This window comes from Xyrauchen texanus, chromosome 4 (genome assembly GCF_025860055.1).
Source record: "Xyrauchen texanus isolate HMW12.3.18 chromosome 4, RBS_HiC_50CHRs, whole genome shotgun sequence".
In the NCBI taxonomy this organism is placed as follows: Eukaryota; Metazoa; Chordata; class Actinopteri; order Cypriniformes; family Catostomidae; genus Xyrauchen; species Xyrauchen texanus.
In genome coordinates, this window is record NC_068279.1 from 23,277,769 (window position 1) to 23,299,984 (window position 22,216).

A 22,216-nucleotide genomic window follows, 5' to 3' on the forward strand; every position below is an offset into this window, starting at 1 on the left:
AGAACTGTTTGACTTGAACAAATACAACACATATATATTTTTAAAGAGCCGTTTGGGAGCCAAAAGAACTGGCTCTTTTTGGTGAGCTGAGCCGAATATGCCGGCTCACTGAAAAGAGCCGGAATGCCCATCACTAGAGGAACCACCATCCAGGGCTGGAGTGGCTAATCAGGAGGACCAGGAGAATTTCCAGAGGGATGCTCAAAAATTGGGCAGGCAGGTCCAGATGTTGATTAACAAACTTTCAGTCATGACACTGTAGTGCCTTAGAGACAGAAGAAAACTACGAGAAATTTAACAATTCTACACAGAATGACATAAATTCAGAATATACACTGATATTCTCCTGAGCAATAAAGAAATTCGGACTGATGCCAGCATGTCTGAGTTTCTCGTATCTGGCAAATCTTAACTGCCGTAAGAACAGTGGGGAATCTTGGAAAAGGCGCAGTGAAATTCCTCTGTCTTTGTTGTTAATCTGATAAACCCCCACCTTAACTCCTCACATGACTGGCCATTTTTTGAAGCACTACACTTCTATGAAACTCATGGAAATCCATTGTTCTTCAATATAACTAACTGTCTACACTTCAAATTATTATAAAAATCATGAGGCATGTTTCTGGCTCACCAGCTCACATGAAGCTTAATTCATGAACATTTGAGATGGACTTTGGACTTTTCTTATTTCACTACAATCCAAATACACAGCCACATGCAGGATTATATATAAAATCTTTTGGCTCCCAAACAGCTCTTTAAAAATATATATGTTTTGTATTTGTTCAAGTAAAACAGTTTGCGATAGTTTGACTATGATTGGTGTTAAAACAATACTAATTAAATTATTAGGGTGCACAGTTTGCATATGCCGGTGTAGGTTGTGCGTTGAACCGGCTTTATATGAGATTTTGTTTTGACATTGTGCTCTCCCCAGACAGAAGCCTTGCCACTCATTGGCCCTCCCACTCACAGACGCCCTCAAGCGGATGATATAACACTCACCCTGCCCAGCTCTCCCTTGAGGGAGTCCTTGCATCTGGGGCTCTGCCTGGTCATTCCATCACCCATCAAATTAAAAAAAGGCCTCCTGGAACTGAACCAAGCCAAAGGACTTCAAAGATCTCCACATGCCAAACAACGTACGCAACACAACACAAGAACAGACCTCCAGACTTTCACTGAAATCTGGTGCTTTCTTTAATATAATCTGAGTAACCCGATATCAAATCACAGTGTACTAAATGAAGTTCTCAGTGTTTGTTCATGGCAAGGTCTATGGACTCCATAAAGATCATTTTATATATTACAGATAATTTTCCATTCATTTTCTATCAAAGCTCACTTACCAACCCGTGTTTATGTTTGTTTGTATGTGTTAGTTTAGTTGTTTGTTGTAGAATAGTTAATAAATAATTTTTAATATCCAAAGAGAAGATGACTGTGCATTTGATTGAATCTTATCAGTCCCTTGAGATCTGTCGATCCTAAGCTACATTTTCATAAACAGTATTTCAATCTATTTGTGATATTATTTTCAATGACCATTATAAAAGTAGTTTTACTGTAAGAATTAATCTTACAGTCTGATCAACTCATCGCTGGCCGAAGACTTTGATCGGACATAAACACTGATTCTTTTAATATTCCCCAAATCAACCGCTACTTCCCATATTGAGCTAAATTTCCTGCATATACATTATTAGCAGATACAACAAGCTATCACATATTGAATGGTGGAGAATTTTAATCAGATTTCTAATCTGCTCAGGTGTCATTTATCTCGCTTATATTTCCCTGCATTATTTTGGTGGTCGGACGCAGCCAAGATGTAAAACTAACTATTTTTATATAAAATCATACACTCGCATAACACTTAGCAACTGTATTATACCAGATGCAGTCTCTACCATATTTTATTGTCTCACACCCAAACAAATGAGAGAGTGGTCTGTGAGAGACGAAACATTGGCTGATTCATTTGACAGCAGAGGGAGGTTTGCGTAAGATCTATCGAGAACAGATACTGTTAGATGAATGGAGTGATTCAGGTAGCAGATCATCACAAGTTCAATACTGACACAATCTCAATCAATTAATATCTGAAATCTTCATTCCAATATTCTTTATTGTCACAAAATAAAAACAAAAAGAACCAAAACAAAACGATGAACCCAGTACCGCTATACTACAGAGTCTGCGTAGGGCCCCAACTCCCTAAGCAGGCACCATCTTACCCTAGGAGGAACCAGAATATACACCAGCTGCCCTTACTCACACATTATACGTTATTCAAGGACACAAAAGCAGTTGCGGAACACAGACGATCCCTTCACGCTCGTATCACGTGCACCAGATCAGCCTACATTAAATGTAGCCCACTATTTTAAGGTTTATTTGTTTGTTATCTTTTCTTATAGAGAAAGGTATATGAGAAACTGTTATTATTTCAACTGCATTCATATTGTGAATTAAATACCTTTTAAAGAGAAATGATGTGCATTTTGCACAAAGATTTTCTTTCATACTGTGTTAATGAAATTGTGAACCAGATATCCTATATTGAACCGAATCGTGAGGTAACCATATCATCCCATCCCTACAATCAACCTTCATGAACATTTAATTGCCGCACATATTTCACTAAACCTGTTGCCATGTTAATTCAAAAATCTAAAATACAAATCTCTGGAGAGTTCAAATGTGTGTCTTTACATCTTGAAATATTTTTGTACAATTAGTTCTATAGTGTTATTATTTTCCTAGGTAACTTTAAAATTAACTTGACATTAAAATTAACTTTTTTTTTAACAACAGATGCAATGAAGTCTTATGTCAGAAGGCTAAAATCGTAGCCTTCTGAATGAAATTAAGTGAAATAAACACATTTTAACTGCCATTTGACTTCAGAATTACTCAATCTGTTACTAACAAAGGAAAAAGTCATATTTCAAACCAATTGCTTTGAAATAAATAAAAACCTTTATTATGAAATAAATACACAATGCTGTGGGATAGACACATAAAAACATAACAGGCTAAATCCGGGTGCACACTGTACGATTTATAATAGTCCTTTACAATTGTTGCTTGTCAGACTGTATGATGTGAACACATTGATATCGCTATGGCACACTGTGCGACATTATGTCAGACTGCACGATATCCATTGTAGCCGACTGTGGTCCCAATCGTCCCGATCAATGAATGTGACTCAAGTTACGGGAGTGTTGCGGAATAGAAGCAAACGGCGAAATTTGACCACCACGGAGGAGCATTATTTTTTCTCTCTGAAAGTCAGGACATCAGCATTTCCATTGCTCCAATACCACTCCATAACGAGCATAGGCTAACATATACAAGAAAGATGGATTTTGTCAAATATGTCTATAAAAAGACTGATCACAAATACAGAAAATTACAGATGAAGAGAATGAATGCAAGTGCGGGTGGAAGCCTACAGTAATAATGAGCTAACACAAGCAAATATTCATTGTGGAAATAAAAAGACTTGTGGCACGAAAAATTACACATCCTTGAATGAGATGTTGAAAAAGGCGAGAATGTGCTTTTTTTCTCAACTTATTTCCTCGAATAAGCACAATCCTAAAATCTTATTCGACACCATTAATACAATAGTTTCTCCAACTAGCTCTCAAACAACAGTGTTATCTAGATCTGACTGTAATGAATTCCTCAACTTTTTTGTTAATAAGATCAGAGACGTTAGGGCTAACATTGAACCACCATTGGCTCAGAGCTTTGCCTGTGACATGTCCCCCCTCATTGTTGGTCCACTTTTACACCTGTGACGTTACTTGACATTACCTCTCTGTTACATTCTATGAAACCATCATTTTGTCCTATGGATGTTGTTCCTACTGTGCTATTTGTACAAGTTTTTGACTACATTGGCCCCTGTATTGTTGAGATGCTTAACTCCTCACTCTTAAATGGTGTTGTTCCTGCTTTTTTAAACATGCAGTTGTTAAGCCTGTACTTAAAAAACGAATCTGGATCCGCTACAACCGGAAAACTATAGACCAATTTCGAAGCTTCCTTTCATGTCAAAAATTCTAGAAAAAGTTGTAGCTGAAAAACTCACCCTTTTCCTAGAGAATCATGAGTTATTTGACAAATTCCAGTCTGGTTTTCGCAAAAAACATTCCACAGAAACGGCGTTACTTAAAGTTTCAAGTGATATTATGATGTCAGCTGACTCTAAAAAATATACAGTGTTGGTCTTATTGGACCTCTCAGCAGCTTTTGACACAATTGATCATAATGTTATGTTAAATAGACTTCGTGATCTGGTTGGCATGTCGGGATCAGTTTTAAAATGGTTTTCATCCTACCTGTCAGGTAGAAGCTTTAGTGTGAATTTGAATCAGATTGTGTCTGAAACTGCAGAGTTGTCGTGTGGGGTACCGCAGGGTTCTGTCTTGGGTCCTATTTTGTTCCTCTTGTACAGTGAGGAAAATAAGTATTTGAACACCCTGCTATTTTGCAAGTTCTCCCACTTGGAAATCATGGAGGGGTCTGAAATTATCATCGTAGGTGCATGTCCACTGTGAGAGACATAATCTAAAAAAAAAAATGCAGAAATCACAATGTATGATCTTTTAACTATTTATTTGTATGATACAGCTGCAAATAAGTATTTGAACACCTGTCTATCAGCTAGAATTCTGACCCTCAAAGACCTGTTAGTCTGCCTTTAAAATGTCCACCTCCACTCCATTTATTATCCTAAATTAGATGCACCTGTTTGAGGTCGTTAGTTGCATAAAGACACCTGTCCACCCCATACAATCAGTAAGAATCCAACTACTAACATGGCCAAGACCAAAGAGCTGTCCAAAGACACTAGAGACAAAATTGTACACCTCCACAAGGCTGGAAAGGGCTACGGGAAATTGCCAAGCAGCTTGGTGAAAAAAGGTCCACTGTTGGAGCAATCATTAGAAAATGGAAGAAGCTAAACATGACTGTCAATCTCCCTCGGACTGGGGCTCCATGCAAGATCTCACCTCGTGGGGTCTCAATGATCCTAAGGAAGGTGAGAAATCAGCCCAGAACTACAGGGGAGGAGCTGGTCAATGAACTGAAAAGAGCTGGGACCACCGTTTCCAAGGTTACTGTTGGTAATACACTAAGACGTCATGGTTTGAAATCATGCATGGCACGGAAGGTTCCCCTGCTTAAACCAGCACATGTCAAGGCCCGTCTTAAGTTTGCCAATGACCATTTGGATGATCCAGAGGAGTCATGGGAGAAAGTCATGTGGTCAGATGAGACCAAAATAGAACTTTTGGTCATACTTCCACTAACCGTGTTTGGAGGAAGAAGAATGATGAGTACCATCCCAAGAACACCATCCCTACTGTGAAGCATGGGGTGGTAGCATCATGCTTTGGGGGTGTGGACTGCGGACAGGGCGACTGCACTGTATTAAGGAGAGGATGACCGGGGCCATGTATTGCGAGATTTTGGGGAACAACCTCCTTCCCTCAGTTAGAGCATTGAAGATGGGTCAAGGCTGGGTCTTCCAACATGACAATGACCCGAAGCACACAGCCAGGATAACCAAGGAGTGGCTCTGTAAGAAGCATATCAAGGTTCTGGCGTGGCCTAGCCAGTCTCCAGACCTAAACCCAATAGAGAATCTTTGGAGGGAGCTCAAACTCCGTGTTTCTCAGCGACAGCCCAGAAACCTGACTGATCTAGAGAAGATCTGTGTGGAGGAGTGGGCCAAAATCCCTCCTGCAGTGCGTGCAAACCTGGTGAAAAACTACAGGAAACGTTTAATTGCAAACAAAGGCTACTGTACCAAATATTAACATTGATTTTCTCAGGTGTTCAAATACTTATTTGCAGCTGTATCATACAAATAAATAGTTAAAAAATCATACATTGTGATTTCTGGATTTTTTTTTTTAGATTATGTCTCTCACAGTGGACATGAACCTACGATGACAATTTCAGACCCCTCCATGATTTCCAAGTGGGAGAACTTGCAAAATAGCAGGGTGTTCAAATACTTATTTTCCTCACTGTATATATTTCCTCTTGGTAAGGTTATTAGTCAGTTTAGCGACATATCTTATCACTTGTATGCGGATGATATCCAACTGTATTGCTCCTTTAAGGAAACTGAGTTGTTTAAATTGTCCTCTTTAATTAACTGTCTGTCTAGTATTAAAAAGTGGTTATGTGAGAACTTTTTGCTTCTCAATTCTGACAAAACAGAAACACTAATTATCGCCCCTGAAAGTAAAATCCCAAAGATAATACAACATATTGGCGACTTAGGCCCGTCTGTCCATCCGAGCCTCAGGAGCTTAGGTGTTGTCTTTGAGTCAGCTATGTCCTTGGAGCTTCATTCGAAACAATTAGTTAGAAACTGCTTTTTTCAATTGAGGAACATTTCAAAATTAAGATCATCTGTGACTAAAGGTGAGTTATAGATGATTATTCATGCATTCATCTCCTCCCGTTTAGACTATTGTAACAGTCTTTTTACGTGTTTGAGTAAGAAGGAGCTTCATCGCCTCCAGGTTGTTCAGAACTCTGCTGCAAGGCTTTTAACCCGTGTTAAGAGAAGAGAACACATCACACCTGTTTTAGCTTCAATTCCAGTATAGAATTCATTTTAAAATTCTAGTTCTTACATTTAGAGCCTTGCATGGCCAAGTCCCTACCTACATCACTGACCTGATACAGCCGCACACTCCTACCCGGAGTCTCAGGTCTTTAGATCAGATGCTATTAGTTGTTCCCCGTACCCATTTTAAAACTAGAGGGGACCAGTCATTCCAGGCAGTCGCTCCCAGGCTGTGGAATGCTTTGCCTCTTGTTTTACGTTGCGCGAACTCAGTTGATTCTTTTATAAAACAACTGAAGACTTTGCTCTTCAAGCAGGCTTTTGGTTAGTCGAGGGTTTTTTTTATGGTTGTTTGTAGTGTTTGTTGTTTGTATTTTGGGGAATGTATTTAAATTGTTTTTGTATTACATTTTACTGTGAAGCACTTTGTGATGTTTATCTGTGAAAAGTGCTATATAAATAAATTTTACTTACTTACTTACTTACATTTCACTGTTCACATTGGAGAAAACCAAAATGTGGGTTATAGCCTAGTACATCTTTCTCCTCTTTAAGATTAGTAACCTAAAGGCCTTGCAAAATGTATAAAATTCATAAAGGCTGATAATATAACACACCTGCAAATTCCCGACGGATGATGCACAAACATGATGTCGATTTCTATAATTGTATCCAACTGTATTTGCTGATTTGGATTAAAAAGTCCCATAAATACTTATTTATATTTTATTTTATTTTTTTATAAATAAAATTGGAGTGGTGTGAATCTTAACTAAAGAAGTTTACAGACATTTAAAGCACATGTATTAAAAGTAAAATAGTAATTAAAATAATGTTATAAATATAATGCAATCATTTGTTTATTTTCGTTTTGTAATCGAAGCTGTTATTTATTTAATTCAGAGAATAATGCTTTCATATTGCTGACGTGTTCCACTTTTCTCCAAGTATTTTCTTCTTATTGATTTATTAAAAGGCCAGCGTTGTCAAGGAGAACGAGCGCGCGCATTTGAATCTTCCAATGAGAAGTGTTCTCACTTATGAAATGACACTATCATTTATGCAAACTATCATCACCCACATATTGACGTATTCGTAATTTAATTGGTTACATGTCTTTATAAATTACAACCCTCTAGAGTTCTATGCATGATCAGACAGCATCAGAAACGACTGTTATCATGCGTTATTTTCTAAAACTATGAAGCCAGTTTTATTCAGAAAACAACAGGATGCGATACTTCTGTTCCAGACACTCTACTAAACGTATTTATACAGTTTGTTTTATCGAAGGACATGTTAGACGATCATAGTTTGTCAAATAAAAAGGATGACGTCATTGTGTATACCGAATTTCATGATGTAAACAATGGAAGTTCTATGGATATTTATACAAGTTTTTGTGTTTTTGAGCAAACATTTACTATGGATGTCGTGTACTGGACAATTGCAGTCAAAACAGATGGATGTGCTGAATGTAAACAATTGAAACTCATCCACGGCCTTCGGGAATATTGTGCGAAGTTTTTGTTTCATCGTTATCCTGAGTTGGACATGAAATTCCAGAGTTGAAAATGTATCTTACTCCAGCCCACCCTGCCACAATCTGACATGCCCCCTAAAAACACACGTACATCACTTAGATGTCTACTGATGTGTGTGTTTATCTGGAAATTTTTTTAGGTTGTTTGCTCATTTGCGATACGTCTAAAACATGTTTCCTCTCGGATGTCAATAAGACATTCAGTAAATGTCTTTGAGACATTTATGATTCAGAATGTTTGTAAATCAAATATTTTTAAGATGTTTAGCAGTTATTTAGAATGTTATGCTTTCCAGATTAAAATATCTAAAACAGATATCTCAGATAGGTACATGTGCTATCTGGGCAATGCCCAAATTTATTTTTGTATTAGGCTGCTATTAGTTTGCACGCTGTACAGTGTTGTTAGCAGTGTTTGTGTAGTTGATCATGCTTACCTCAATACATTTTTGCTGCATTAGTTGGCAGTCTGTCAACAGCTTGATTTGTCCCCCCTTTTTCTTTTTTTTTTTTTTGTAAAGCACTCAGTAGAGAGGGGCATTATTAACACAACGTGATGTCTTAACGCGCCTTTTTCACTGCAGTGTTCAAATAGAAACACCTGCAATGATTGCAGACGCCTCACTGACAGATTACTTTGACATGAAATTACACAATAAGCCGCCTTAAAATGAACAACAAATCGATATTTAGGTCAGTCCACCTTTATTTGTTATTTTAACCTGACACAATTCACTGTAGAGTATCCCATAGACGTCCAGCCTACCGTGAACCGAGAGGCATTTGCTTAAATAATTTACCGATTTTCCGTTAGTAGCCTATAGGCCATCCCACAACTGAGTGTGGAAGTCTGTAACATCGTGTCTCATTTGCATAAGACAAAGCCATGGAGGTTTCCTCTACAGTAAACCTGATAGGCTACCAACGTATTTTAATTAGAATACTCGAACTGCTAAGACATGGATTCCAAGAATGCTTCTGTCAGAATACCAGTATGGTGTTGAAGAAAATAAGGGGCCATTTAGACCGAATGTGTTGTGGCGCGAAAAAAAAAAAAAGCTTGACGCAATGCAATGAAAAGACCAGAACGCAGGCGTTTTACATTTGAAGTTAATTTTAACTTGACACGGTGTCTAAAAAACGCTCCTGCGTGATACAACGAAAAATACGACCAGACGCGTCGCAATGGTTAAAGACGCGCATGTTTACATATAAAACAATTGAAAAACAGCAGGGACGTAAGCAAAAACGCGCTAGGTGTAACCCTTAGAGCAACCCCTTAGTGTGTAGCTTTCAATATTGCCAAGTAGATCCCAACATCATAAAATATTTAAGAGAGTTACAATTTAAGAAATAAAAAGACATTTCTGGACTAATATATGTTTTCATGTTAGAAGTGTATATTTTCAAAACAAAAAGGTCCATTAACCTAATCTATTGATCTCTCCTGGGAGGGTTCACTCCTGCATCTTGTTGCACTTGGAAAAGGGATGCGATGAGTCTATTAACCCTGATGTGAAATTCAATTGCTGCAATGACTGTGTCAGAATAACCCCGAAATATATATCGGCAATACAATTCCTGATTTAATTATCTAAATTTAAATATCACTATATATACATGCATAACATGATGCATCTTATTATCGCAAGTGAGGGAATTTACCGTTGGTTGAAACTCAACAGTTTGTTCGCTGCAGGGTCTGCACCGCTCATGGCCCCATGCGATGTTACAGGATTCTCTCCTGCAGTCCAAGTTCTTTCTTTTTTCTCCCTGTTCTCTTTTTTATTCTTCACGTTCAAAGAGAGCGATTAATAACCAGCATTGCCCCTATGATCAGCTGTATCCTTTCATTGCGTTGCCTCTTTAGTATTGGAGCACGTTTCTGCCTGTCCCTGTTCTAATGCACCTGATGGACGCAGTGGTGAGTCTCTTATAGACACACCTCGCGCGTAACTGAACATTCATGAAACAGATTCTCGTGGACTGGAGTCCCCTCAGTCGTCAGGTGGGGAGCTCGCTCTCTCTCTCTCTCTCTCTCTCTCGTGTGTCTGTGTGTGTGTGTGTGTGTGTGTGTGTGTGTGTGTGTGTGTGTGTGTGTGTGTGTGTGTGTGTGAGACAACGTTGTGTTGACAAAAGGAAAAGCAGTAGCTTAGACAATATGATTAAGAACAGAAATTTGATGAAAGTAGAGAAAATGTTATTAGCAAAAATAAGACAATACGAAAATAATAAAGGTAAATATAGAATATTACAAGGTAGGCTACATCCCTTTTGGGGGACAGATTGTCATTGGTTAAGTTACTAAAAAATGTAACCACTAAAAATGTATTATTACTTCCCCAAAATTGTAATCAGATTATTTACTGATTACGCCAACAAAAAGTATTCACATTACTAATTATTTTACTTTTAAATTACTTTGTAGAATTTTTTTTACATGAATGTTTTTTTTCTTCTGCTCAATCCATTAAAATTAATGTCTATATTTCCTCCTTGTTCATTGTCGCTCACTCTACAGATGTCACAAAAGCGTAAACAGATGTTCATGTACATCTTCATTTATATTTTGAATGTATTAAACATACATTTTGCAATTTAGAATTATAATATTATAATTTAGAAATGTGTAGCCCACGTAATGTAGAGTTCTTCAAAGTAATCACCTTAATTGAAAGCTGAAATGTAACTGATTACAGGATTTTAAATGCTACATTTTGACTTAAAAATGTAATTAGATTACAGAACTAATTACTTTTGACAGCATTAATTAAGGCAAATTTTGGGATACTGAGCATTTTGTCAATTTGCAAAATCTCCTTCCATATCTGTTAGTTTTGGTATCAACAACATCCTTTTTGGGTCATTTAAAGCTATGGTGTGTAATCCAGAGAGGCTAGCAGTTAGCAAGCTAGCTTTGAAAGCATAGAGCTTGCTTCACACATGAACACACACACACAGAAAGAGCAGAGCCTAAGCACCAGGATGAGAGATGTGTTGGTGGAATCAATCGCAGTGGTTTCAGATTACCTCATGTCTCATTCACAGGTTAGACATTACAAAAATAACAAACATAATTCTCACGCTTGCTCTGCACATCATCAAGGAACCTGCGCTGATGACGTGTGATTTTCTGTGCGAACAAGTTGCATGGCGGTATGCTAATATAGATTGACAGACAGGAAGGACATCCTATCATCACATTTGGACCGAATGCAATGATTGGTCGATAATTTGTTTTAGGCCTGTCCCTTCCACTGAAGATATATATATATATATATATATATATATATATATATATATATATATATATATATATATATATATATATATTACATTTAGACCACTTAAATTATTGATCGCTATCAGGATGTGAAGAGACTTTCAACCAGTATAACAAAAATGTTTCTGGAAAAGATTGCACACCCTAGCTTTAAACAGCCACTGCCTACGGAGCATTGAACAGCGTGTAACTGTTCCCGAGATCATCATGCTCTAGGAAGGGGCAGATTTTGTTAATTGAGGACCCTAGGCAAAGTACAGGAATGGAGCCCTCTTCGTTGTTGTTATTTTTTATTATTATTATTTTATTAATTTCTGTGGAATGCCATGAAAAGAAAAGTGATAGCTCTTTCAAATAATCACTTAATCACACAATATGCTTCAACAAAAATGTTTAATTACTTTAAATGCAATAAACTTTGCAAGCTTTGGCAAATCTAATAAAAAAGTTTTAGACTAGTTCTTTCTCAGAGGTGCTCATTGTAGCAGCCAGATAAATGTTAAACAAAACTTTGTTACCAGATGAACCAAACTATCAGATGAATCTGTCTCTGTCTCACAAGAGTTGCCTATCCACCATATTCTCAGCGAGTCCACTGTATTTCACTAGGTGGGTGGAATTTCCAGTTGGCTAGTGGAAGTGAAATTGGTTGGTGTTTTGTGTGTAGCCATTCTCTGCTTGCTTCAAGTGGTTAGATTCTTGCTTTTTAAATGTTGTATGATGTCTTTAAAATTTCCCGGACAATGTCTGCAATTAATGGTTATCCTAATAACCAAGCGAAATTTATGTTTTATCTAAAACAGCCATGTTATCTAATGAAAAGTCGTACATAATTTACGAGTTGGCTATTTGGTATGGTCTTGCCAGATGTTGTTCGCATAAACTCTAACAACTTCATCATGTGCAAATTCCCGGATGTCTAATGCGGATGTAAGCGTGAGCACACGAGGCATTAAGGACATACTTATTAATATTATGCCCTTACCCAAACCCTTATCAAAACGTACCCAATCAGTAGTGTGTGTAAACATGATAGAAAGCTGTTGTGTGTGACAGAAGCAAGTAATTGCATGGAAACGATGTCCAGCGATGTCATTAGTTTTAGTGAAAGTCGTAGGAATTCAAATGAGTGCAGTCATACAAATTTAGAGAATTTAGAAAAGTTGTACGAATCCTGATGATTTCACCTCGAGTATGTTGAAACATCTGTTTGAAAAACAGCGGAATTACTTATATTATCCACCGTTATCGTCCAGCTATGATAGACATCCAGAAACGGAACGCAATGAATTACATAAACTATAGCATTATTGTGCTAACAGGTGAGTGTACATGGGCTGAAAGTTCATTTAATTTCTATTCAGCATTGACCTTTGTGAATGTTTCACATGTTTTAAATTGGTATTTAAAGGAGTGTTGATGTTTTCAACTTTTTTCATGCTGTGATGCTAAATGAATAATTCTACAGTGTAAGACCACAATTTTTAGATTAGACATATACAGTAGTGAGATGTTTTAACACGTTTGAAATTATTTTCCTTTTTCCTAAATTTTTCCTGCCTGCATTTCACTTTATTTTGAGTGTCTTTGCAGAATGTGCATGTCTTCCCTTAAGGGGAAAAGGTGATATGGAAAACAGTGTGGACATTAATTCAGTAACAATTGCATTTATTTGTACAGTGCTTTTAATAATACATACTATTTTATAGTTGCTTTATAGAGAACAACTTTTGTGTATAATGTTTATAATATATGTCCTAATAAATATGCTTATTTGTATTGCATGTATTTCTATTTGTACGGCACAGTTGATTGTGGTTGCTAATATTTCTAATATTAACTATTTCCTACACAAGAACAATAAATGAAATCTATCAACAGGATCAGTTGTTCAGTCAACTCTTAAACATTTCATGTTGGTTATAGCATTTAGATACAGATATCATGTATGTAAACTAACTATTATAACGCTAGATTGAGCTTGTACTACACATTCATCTCCTGCAAAATAATTGTATTTTATCCGAAAAATGGCAGCATGACAGTCTCATCGCCTGATTCCTGTAATACACGAGCATCCTGCTGTCTGGACCTCCTCTTTATCTGTAGTAAGTACATAATCTCTGTACAACAAACTCTTCAGGTTCTGACTAGACTCAAGATATGCTTTTAAATAACCATAATTATCTACAGTTCTCAAAACATGCTCAGGTTCTTCCATCGATGGATAAAGACTCAACAAAATAACTAAAATGCTTCTATTTGCGATATTTGGCAATCATCCTGAAACACATAACCATTAACAGATAGGTGGGGAAGAACAATATCGCCTCACTATAAATCTATGATCATTTGTTCTCAAGTTTCTGTCATTTTGAATGCTGCGTTAGTACATACCATAACGATTGTTTATGCTTAACAGGAAGTTCAGCCCACATCGCCTGCAAAGTGTCATGGGACATGGGAATATTGGAGATAGCAGCCAGCCAATCAAAATTGATTTTCTGCCAATTTTTATGGGAGAGCATAATGAATGCTTTGATTTTAAATACATGTTTTTATAAACATATTCATTGTGGTTCTTTATAAATGGACCACTAATCTCAATAGGCTAGAGGAACATGCTGAATCCAGTGTTTCCCAGTCATAAGCGCACCACTATTAAAACTATTTCTGTAGAGGTAAAGCATCTAGACATTCAAAGGGGTGGAGGGGTAGATGCACGTGCCGGTATACTATATGTTGGAGTGCCAGTATTTGTTGCGGAAATGCGTGTGATCGATCTCCGGACATCGCAGCACTATCGGGGGTGTTCATCTATCTCTCTTGGGCCCCCCTCAGTGGCCCCCTGAAAGCTGTCCCCTTTTCCCCCCTTATGGGCAGGCCTGCTGAAAATAACAGCAGTATTAATCATATCGGTGTTATAACAGTGATATTTCTAGTATGAGCATATGTTATTTTGAAATTAATATTTTTTAGCATTTAAAGGCCCTATTCGGTTGCTAACTTTTGCCTAGTGGTAAGTCTGCCCCTGGCTGTAGAACCAGACAGTTTCTCTCATTAAGATGCTCATTTACATCAATGAGAATCAAGCTTACATGGTTTTTAATAATGTCACAACTGGTGACTGTGACTTACAGCTGCTTCATGATGACAAAGACATATTTACTCTATATGCAAACACATTATTTTAGGTGAGACCATGCAAATAAAGATAACAGGATTTTTTTCCATTGGGTTTAACTGCAAAAGCCAGAGTGTAAGCCATATGTGTGTGTGTGTGTGTGTGTGTGTGTGTGTGTGTGTGTGTGTGTGTGTGTGTGTGTGTGTGTGTGTGTGTGTGTCACTGTGTACATGAAGTCATTGTTCAGCCAATAACATTTTCTTCTCATTTAATGTTTCTCTCTCACTCTTGACTCACTCTCACTGTCTGATGATGTCACACACTAAGACACATCACCAAGACTGCTTTTTTTCATTATCATCCTGCACCTGCAGAGCCTGTAACTCTTTAAATGCTATATAATTAGTAAAAGAGACAAAGCGAGATTACAAGACTCTTGTGTATATGACGAAAAATGAGAATCCCGAGGTACGCAGTAGGAAGTAGTCAAAAATTAAATTTACGACTGGTTATTGCTCTGCGTCTTTATTAGCAGAACATCATGTAATTAACCAAACAACTGAGGCAGGAACTCACACACCCAAACATAACAGTAACATGAGCAACATGTATCTGGTTTGCAAGTCCCTCCCTGATGACATCACAAGGAGTAATGGAATTATTGAGAAGATGTAATGAATATTCCACCTTAACACAGAAGATATGACAGGTAATACAACCCCCTTAAAGGAATATTCCGGGTTCAATATGCGTAAAGCTCAATCGAAAGCATTTGTGGCATTATGTTGATTACTTTATGCAAAAATAATATTTTTTACATTAAGTATTCATGCAGAGTTTGTGCTTCATGGTTTGTATTCAGGTGTGTGTATGTATGTGTGTGTGCATGCTTTTGTGTGTGTAGTGTAACCTAAACTCCTTTGTCTTGAGGCTTGTGAGTATTATAGCACCAAATGAAATGTGCAGTTGAGCACCTCATTGTCAGCATAAGAGTTCAAATTACAGGTGCAGAAATCACATACACGTCCACACACTTTGAAATAAATACTCAAGCATACACACTGAAGTGCTATAGAGGACAATTAAACAACCAGTACAAACCATAATCATATATTCAAATTAAAGTAGCACACACAGGTCACAATGCAACTGCCTGTAAAGAAAAGACAGGTACACAGTAGCCACCTTGGAAACAGTGGTGTATGATATATTCAGCACATGATTGCAGGGAGAATAGCACCACCTTATCCCTTGTATTCATGTCACATTGGCTCAGCTAAAGAGCACATTAGACAGTACTGTGTATGCGTAATTGTGTCGTTGTTAAAAATGTATGTTTTGTATGCATGGTCAGACGGAGTAGAGGGTTAGAATATTGAAGCAGATCAAATGGGGTCTTGTAACAACTGAAATACAAATGAAGTGAAGTTTGGATCATGTATTCACACATGTACAAATCCAAACACACAATTCTCTCCACAACAAGATGATGTGTAGTAAAACTTTAATTAAATGGTCATATCATGTGTAATTAATTATGATTCACATTTTCAATATAATTTTCGACTTTCTAACAACCCTCATAATTGCTCTTCTCTTCAAAGAGTTCTTCTTTGTTTTTGTATTTTTGCGATTCACATTATTTGTGCATATCACCACCTACTGGACAGGGAGAAGAATTTATAGTAAAAAATATTTTTCTCACCCACACCTATAATATAGTTTCTGAAAACATGGATTTAACCACTGGAATCAATGTTTAAAAACTTAACAGCAAAGCTAAAGCTTACGAGTAAGTGCAAAAGCACTGTATATAATTTCACATATGAAGAGGGTGTATTTAAAAGTCCATTTAATATAAGTCCATTTAAGGTGTGTGGCAAATGGTGATAAATTACTAAATCGTAGATATGATATGGCTCCTTTAATACCAATAACAAACCTCACCACATTAAATATTGCTTAAAAGATCAAGTGGTAAGGTACATTAAAATGAGAAATGTTATTACATTTTGATGCACATTCACATACAATATATTCATATTTAATTGGTCTTCTGATCAGTTAAGCAATATAAAAATCAATAGGTATATATGAATAATATGTTGCTGTTCCCTCTTTTACCTCCTTAACTGGCTTTTGTGGCTATACAAGGCATAACTCAATCTTTATTAACTCTCACATAGTACAGTACATGCTTTAAAAAAAATTCTTATAAGTTTTGACGTTGTGGAATTTGTATTTGCATACACAGATACAGGAATTGTCTGGCTTTAGCATAAACATGATTTCAAACTTAATTTACAAAGTTAGCATCATGCAAACCTAATCTGCTTTCAAATGACATACTTCTATGCAGCTGAAGAATGTGTTTCAAAAAAAAAAAAAAAAACCTTGCATGTGTTCATGTGTTATTTCTGTTAGCAATTTGAATAGTTCTTATAAACCCTGGCTAGCTTTTGTACATTTACATTTCCTTTTCTCATTAAATCCTTACCTATTGTTGTTCTGATGCTTTAAAGAGATCATGGGTGCCACAGCCAATTTTTCAGGGGCTTGCAGGAAAAAAACTCAAAATTGCAAATTTGGAATCCTTGCAAAGGTAAAAATATTATTATCCTCATGAGACAACTGAAACTGCTTTTTCGCTTCCATCATGCATGATAGTCCAACATGAGGGAAATTTGTTAATTGTTATTTTTCTTGTAAATCAATGATGCCCAATAGAGAGACATAGGAATAAATGCATGGTAGAATCCCACTACGAGAGCTGTGATATTTGTTTAGCCTGTAAAAGAGAAATAAAATGTGCTGATAGAAAAGCCAGTAACGCCACATCCTCTGTTCTCACACACATACACCTTGGGGGGCAAAGATCGAGCGGGCCCAAAATCACATGAACATATTGTGTGTTTGCTTGCCAAGTACAGACTTAAGCACAGCAAGATCTTTCCCACATTGATCAGCCTTGATGTAAAACACCCTCACTGACATCATGCTAAACAAAATCAGCATTTCACAATGCCAAGAATTTCCAACAATCGAGGAATTTGCTAGATAACCAGAAATCTGTTTAAGGAATAGCAGCATTAATAATAACAAATATGTGACCATTTACAGCCTAAACAATAAAAATATGTTTATAATAACAACAAAATAATGCACAATTATGTTTTATAGTTTTACAAAGTAAGATAAAAGCATTATCAGTACAGCCAAATTCTATAGAAACCTTTTCTTTGGAGGAAGAAAACAATGCAATATATGGTGCAATGCAATATAAGAGGTTTTTGCACTAAGTGCAAATAGCGATAGATGCTATTTTCACTAAGTGTAAATAGCAACCAAAAGTATCTCCTTTTGAACTAAGTGTAAATAGTGTTAGGGGATATTTGCACCCCATTGCAAATAGTGGCAGATACTATTTGCACTCCTAATTAAATTCAAACATACCGTATAGAAGCGTCACTGCAGTGTGTTTATTGTGTTTATTTAGAGTCCCTCAGACACCCTACACCAACCCCTAAACCTAACTCTAACCTTTCTTTACAAAACTTCACCATGGTATTTTGTAATAAAATTATAGTTACCACAAAATTAAAACATGGTTACTATATTAACACCATATTACTGTAGTAACACCTTGGTTAATTGCATTAAAACTATGGCTTCTGTCAAAAAACATTGCTACTACAAAATTAATAGAGTAAAACCATAGTTAATTTTCCTTGATCAAACTTTTCTCTAAACTACCAGACCTTCAGAGTGATAAAATCACTGAGAGGAAATCAACCGTTATATTATTTTTTATTTATTATTATAAGTAGTATAAAATTAAATATTAAGAGTGGAGACAGGAAATAGGATGGGAAAAACTGGGGCAAAAGGCAGAATCATACGTGCGAGTAAAAAACATCAACACAGTCTTATCACACCACGCCATTGAAGCAACGCTGGGTGGTGCAGTTTGACTTTAATTTTAGTGTTTCCACCAGACTATTTGAGTGCAAATAGCTGTGCTGTGTGGCAGGTGCTATTTATACCTAGTGCAAATAGTCACTCCGGCGAAATATGTAGCAAATATACATGCATGCTTTGTTTAATATGCTAATTATGTTATTCTATTAAAATCTTTTGCCTAAAGAGTCATTTTTTTCTTATCATGTTAACCATGATACATTACATGCCTGCAAGAAATACTGAAATAGCACTCCAACAGTTGCCATTTATCACCCGCATCAAGTTCAAGGCACTGATGCTTGCAAACAGAACATTCACTGGATCTGCACCCTCCTACCTCCACTTACTTCTGCAAATCTATGTTTCCTCCAGAAATCTGTAGGCAGTGAGTGAGCAGGGCCTCATTGGACCAACACAAAGAGGCAGAAAATGACTCCCAATGGTCCCAGCCTCATCACAACAATTGAATCTCTACCTTCAAAAAATACCCTAAGACACACTTCTATCGGGAAGACATGCAGGCTTGAGTGAAGTTTGAGATGCTATTTATTTGATAGATGTAAAACGGGAGGTAATGTCTCTCTCTTTGGCGTAGGCCCCGTCCGGCAATCCGAGGGAGTTGTACCCGGAACCGTCATGTCCTTCCGGAGATAGGAGGCAGGGGCGAGGAGCCTACCCCCCTGCGGGACAGGGCTCAACTGGTGGTGGTGGGGAGGTGGAGGTTGCAGTGTTAGCACACCGAAACAGCAATGTGATAGATTGGGAGCGGACTTATAAAGCAATGGCTTACGTGCGATTGGCTAGGAGTTACCCAGCTAATGATGTGATGTACACCTGCTGGTCTTCCCGCTAGAACTATGCTCCACTTCCATTTCTGTGAGCACTTGAATAATAACAATGAATGCACATACTGTACTCTGTTACACGTTTGATATGCCTGGAGTATGAATGTGAACCACGTGGAGTAGTGGTAGCGTAGTGGGCTAAAGCACATAACTGTTAATCAGAAGGTGCTGGTTTGATCCCCACAGCCACCACCACTGTGTCCTTGAGCAAGGCACTTAACTTCAGGTTGCTCCGGGGAGATTGTCCCTGTAATAAGGGCTCTGAAAGTCGCTTTGGATAAAAGCGTCTGCCAAATACATAAATATAAAAGTGTATGTGAACACATTTAGCACAGTAAAAACCAAATCATGCGTATTAAAGGGGTCATGACATGCCTTTTTTGTTATTTGAACGTGTTCCTTGAGGTTCACTTATAATATTAGTAAAGTGTTTTCATACAAAAACAGTCATTTATCTGTAAAACATGATCATTTCCCACCCTCATTCTGACCCTCTGTCAGAAACACTCAGTTTTGGTGTTGCTTCTCCTTTAAAATTTGACAGTAAACAGCCACTGTTATGATTGGCTCTCTGCTCTTGACTGACCTGCTCTCTCCTTGCCATCTCACTGCTCACAACTACTGGGCAAGGCTACGGAAGTGATTAAAGTATATAAGTGTTGATGTGTTGTTGTGGTGGCAGTCAGATGCAAATGTATACCACAGTGTGACATTACAATGTGGAGGAAGTAGAGTACAAGTCATTTTGGCAACTTGGTCCCATGACAATTTGAGAGATAGCACCTGCTATAGGCATCATTCCTCAATTCCAATGACACATCAGAAATAATATAGAAAGAAATTTGAGCACAGAAGAACCAGATTCTTAATAAAGGAGAACAAGAAAAGAACAATTTTGATCAGACAGGACAGCAAACCTTTCTTACTAAAGAATATATGATTTGACAAATCATGGACAAACGTGCACACACATAGAGTGGGGTCATTCCTTATGGTGTGTGTCCGACAGTGTGACATTTTCAGAGCTCAGTCATTGAACCACTGGCATTTTAAAACAGATCACACTCAGGGCAGAGGCTAGGATTTAAACTACCCCTTGGGGAAAAAATTATTTACCAGAGCAAATATTCTTCAAATCATAAACTTATAATTGCATTAGATAACATTTTGACATTGATCAGTTTGTTTACAGTAACAAATGAGTTGTTCCCACACATTTTGACCAATACATTTCCATGGCTTTTCCTTGACTTTCCCTGTCAGTCATGATAACTTAAGGTGGGTGCACACTATATGATTTATAATAGTTCTTTACGATTGTTACTTGTCAGACTGTACGATATCCATTGTAGCCGACTGTGGTCCCAATCGTCCCGATCAGTGAATGTGACTCAAGTTACGGGAGTGTTGCGGAATAGAAGCAAACTGCGAAATTTGACCACCATGGAGGAGCGTTATTTTTTCTCTCTGAAAATCAGGACATCAGCATTTCCATTGCTCCAATACCACTCCATCACGAGCATAGGCTAACATATACAAGAAAGATTGATTTTGTCAAATATGTCTATAAAAAGACTGATCACAAATACAGAAAATTACAGATGAAGAGAATGAATGCAAGTGCGGGTGGAAGCCTACAGTAATAATGAGCTAACACAAGCAAATATTCATTGTGGAAATAAAAAGACTTGTGGCACGAAAAATTACACATTTCACTGTTCACATTGGAGAAAACCAAAATGTGGGTTATAGCCTAGTACATCTTTCTCCTCTTTAAGATTAGTAACCTAAAGGCCTTGCAAAATGTAGAAAATTCATAAAGGCTGATAACATAACACATCAAAGCTCTGTTATTTATTTAATTCAGAGAATAATGCTTTCATATTGCTGACATGTTCCAATTTTCTACAAGTATTTGCTTATTGATTTACTAAAACTTTTTATTTAAAATGAAATGAAGAAAAAACATTGAAAGTGCTTGAGTATAGAGATAACTGAGCACAAATGTTGCTCTGGTGCAGATGCGGAGCAGGTTTCTTTCAGGTGCGAGAGAAGAGAGAGTCACACTCTGCGATGCTAAATTTCAGACACTGCCCAAACTTCACCGGATGCTGAAGAGGCTATTTCTTTAAGGCTATGTCTGTGAACATGTCACACTGAATGTTGTAAGATTGCAGATTTTGTCCTGCGATGAGATAAATCCTTTAGGATTCCCGAAATTTGTCTCAGACGGCAAAATTGTGGCCAAAATCTCAGTGTGCACCCGCCTTTAGACAAATAATTTTTTACAAATAATTCTATAAAGATTACACTCACGAAAATCTATTTGTAGATGGTGAAATATTTAAAAACTGAACATAAGTAGAAAATTTTTTTCACTATTCAAATTTCCAGACCTGGTGATTACATTCAATTGTAAGTTTCCTTGACATTTTTTGATTTTTCATGTCTGTAGGAACCCTTTGCATTATGTGAGCATAATATTGTTTGAATTTGCATATTTGCAGTTGGGAGAACAGGAATGCAATACTAACCACATCAAACTTTGATTGTATGCCCTTTAGGGAAGAATACTGACTTGATTAATTGGTAGCTCAACAGAAAATCTCCCAAATATCATTGGCATAATGCCTCAACAGATGTCGTGCTGTTATATGAATGAATCCAAATGCATTAAATCATGATTTGTTTTGTGATAATTATAAGCATGACCTTGAACCCCATCATTTAAGGAAAATATAATCCTTGTGTTAAAACAGGATAACTTGTCTCAGTTGAAATGAGTTGTATCAACAATTTGCAGCAGAATAGCTTGACAACATCAGTTCTAATCACAGCTCTCTCTAAAGTCATCTGA

At 37.1% G+C, this 22,216-nt stretch overlaps 1 protein-coding gene across 5 annotated transcripts in view; it reads right to left on the reverse strand.

Annotated features, from left to right (window-relative positions):
- The window catches only part of LOC127636741 (GTPase-activating Rap/Ran-GAP domain-like protein 3), a 140,670-nt gene that overhangs the window by 111,146 nt on the left and 7,308 nt on the right, over positions 1 to 22,216 (reverse strand). The window contains exon 1 of one of the 5 annotated variants that reach the window (XM_052117467.1): positions 17,052 to 17,325. The exons of 3 other annotated variants lie outside the window; for them this stretch is intronic. In XM_052117467.1, the coding sequence (XP_051973427.1) occupies positions 17,052 to 17,083 (32 nt within the window). In that variant the 5' untranslated portion in view covers positions 17,084 to 17,325. Of the gene's footprint in view, positions 1 to 9,812; positions 10,054 to 17,051; positions 17,326 to 22,216 lie in introns of those variants that run through there. One more of the 5 variants, XM_052117458.1, reaches the window with a different exon arrangement.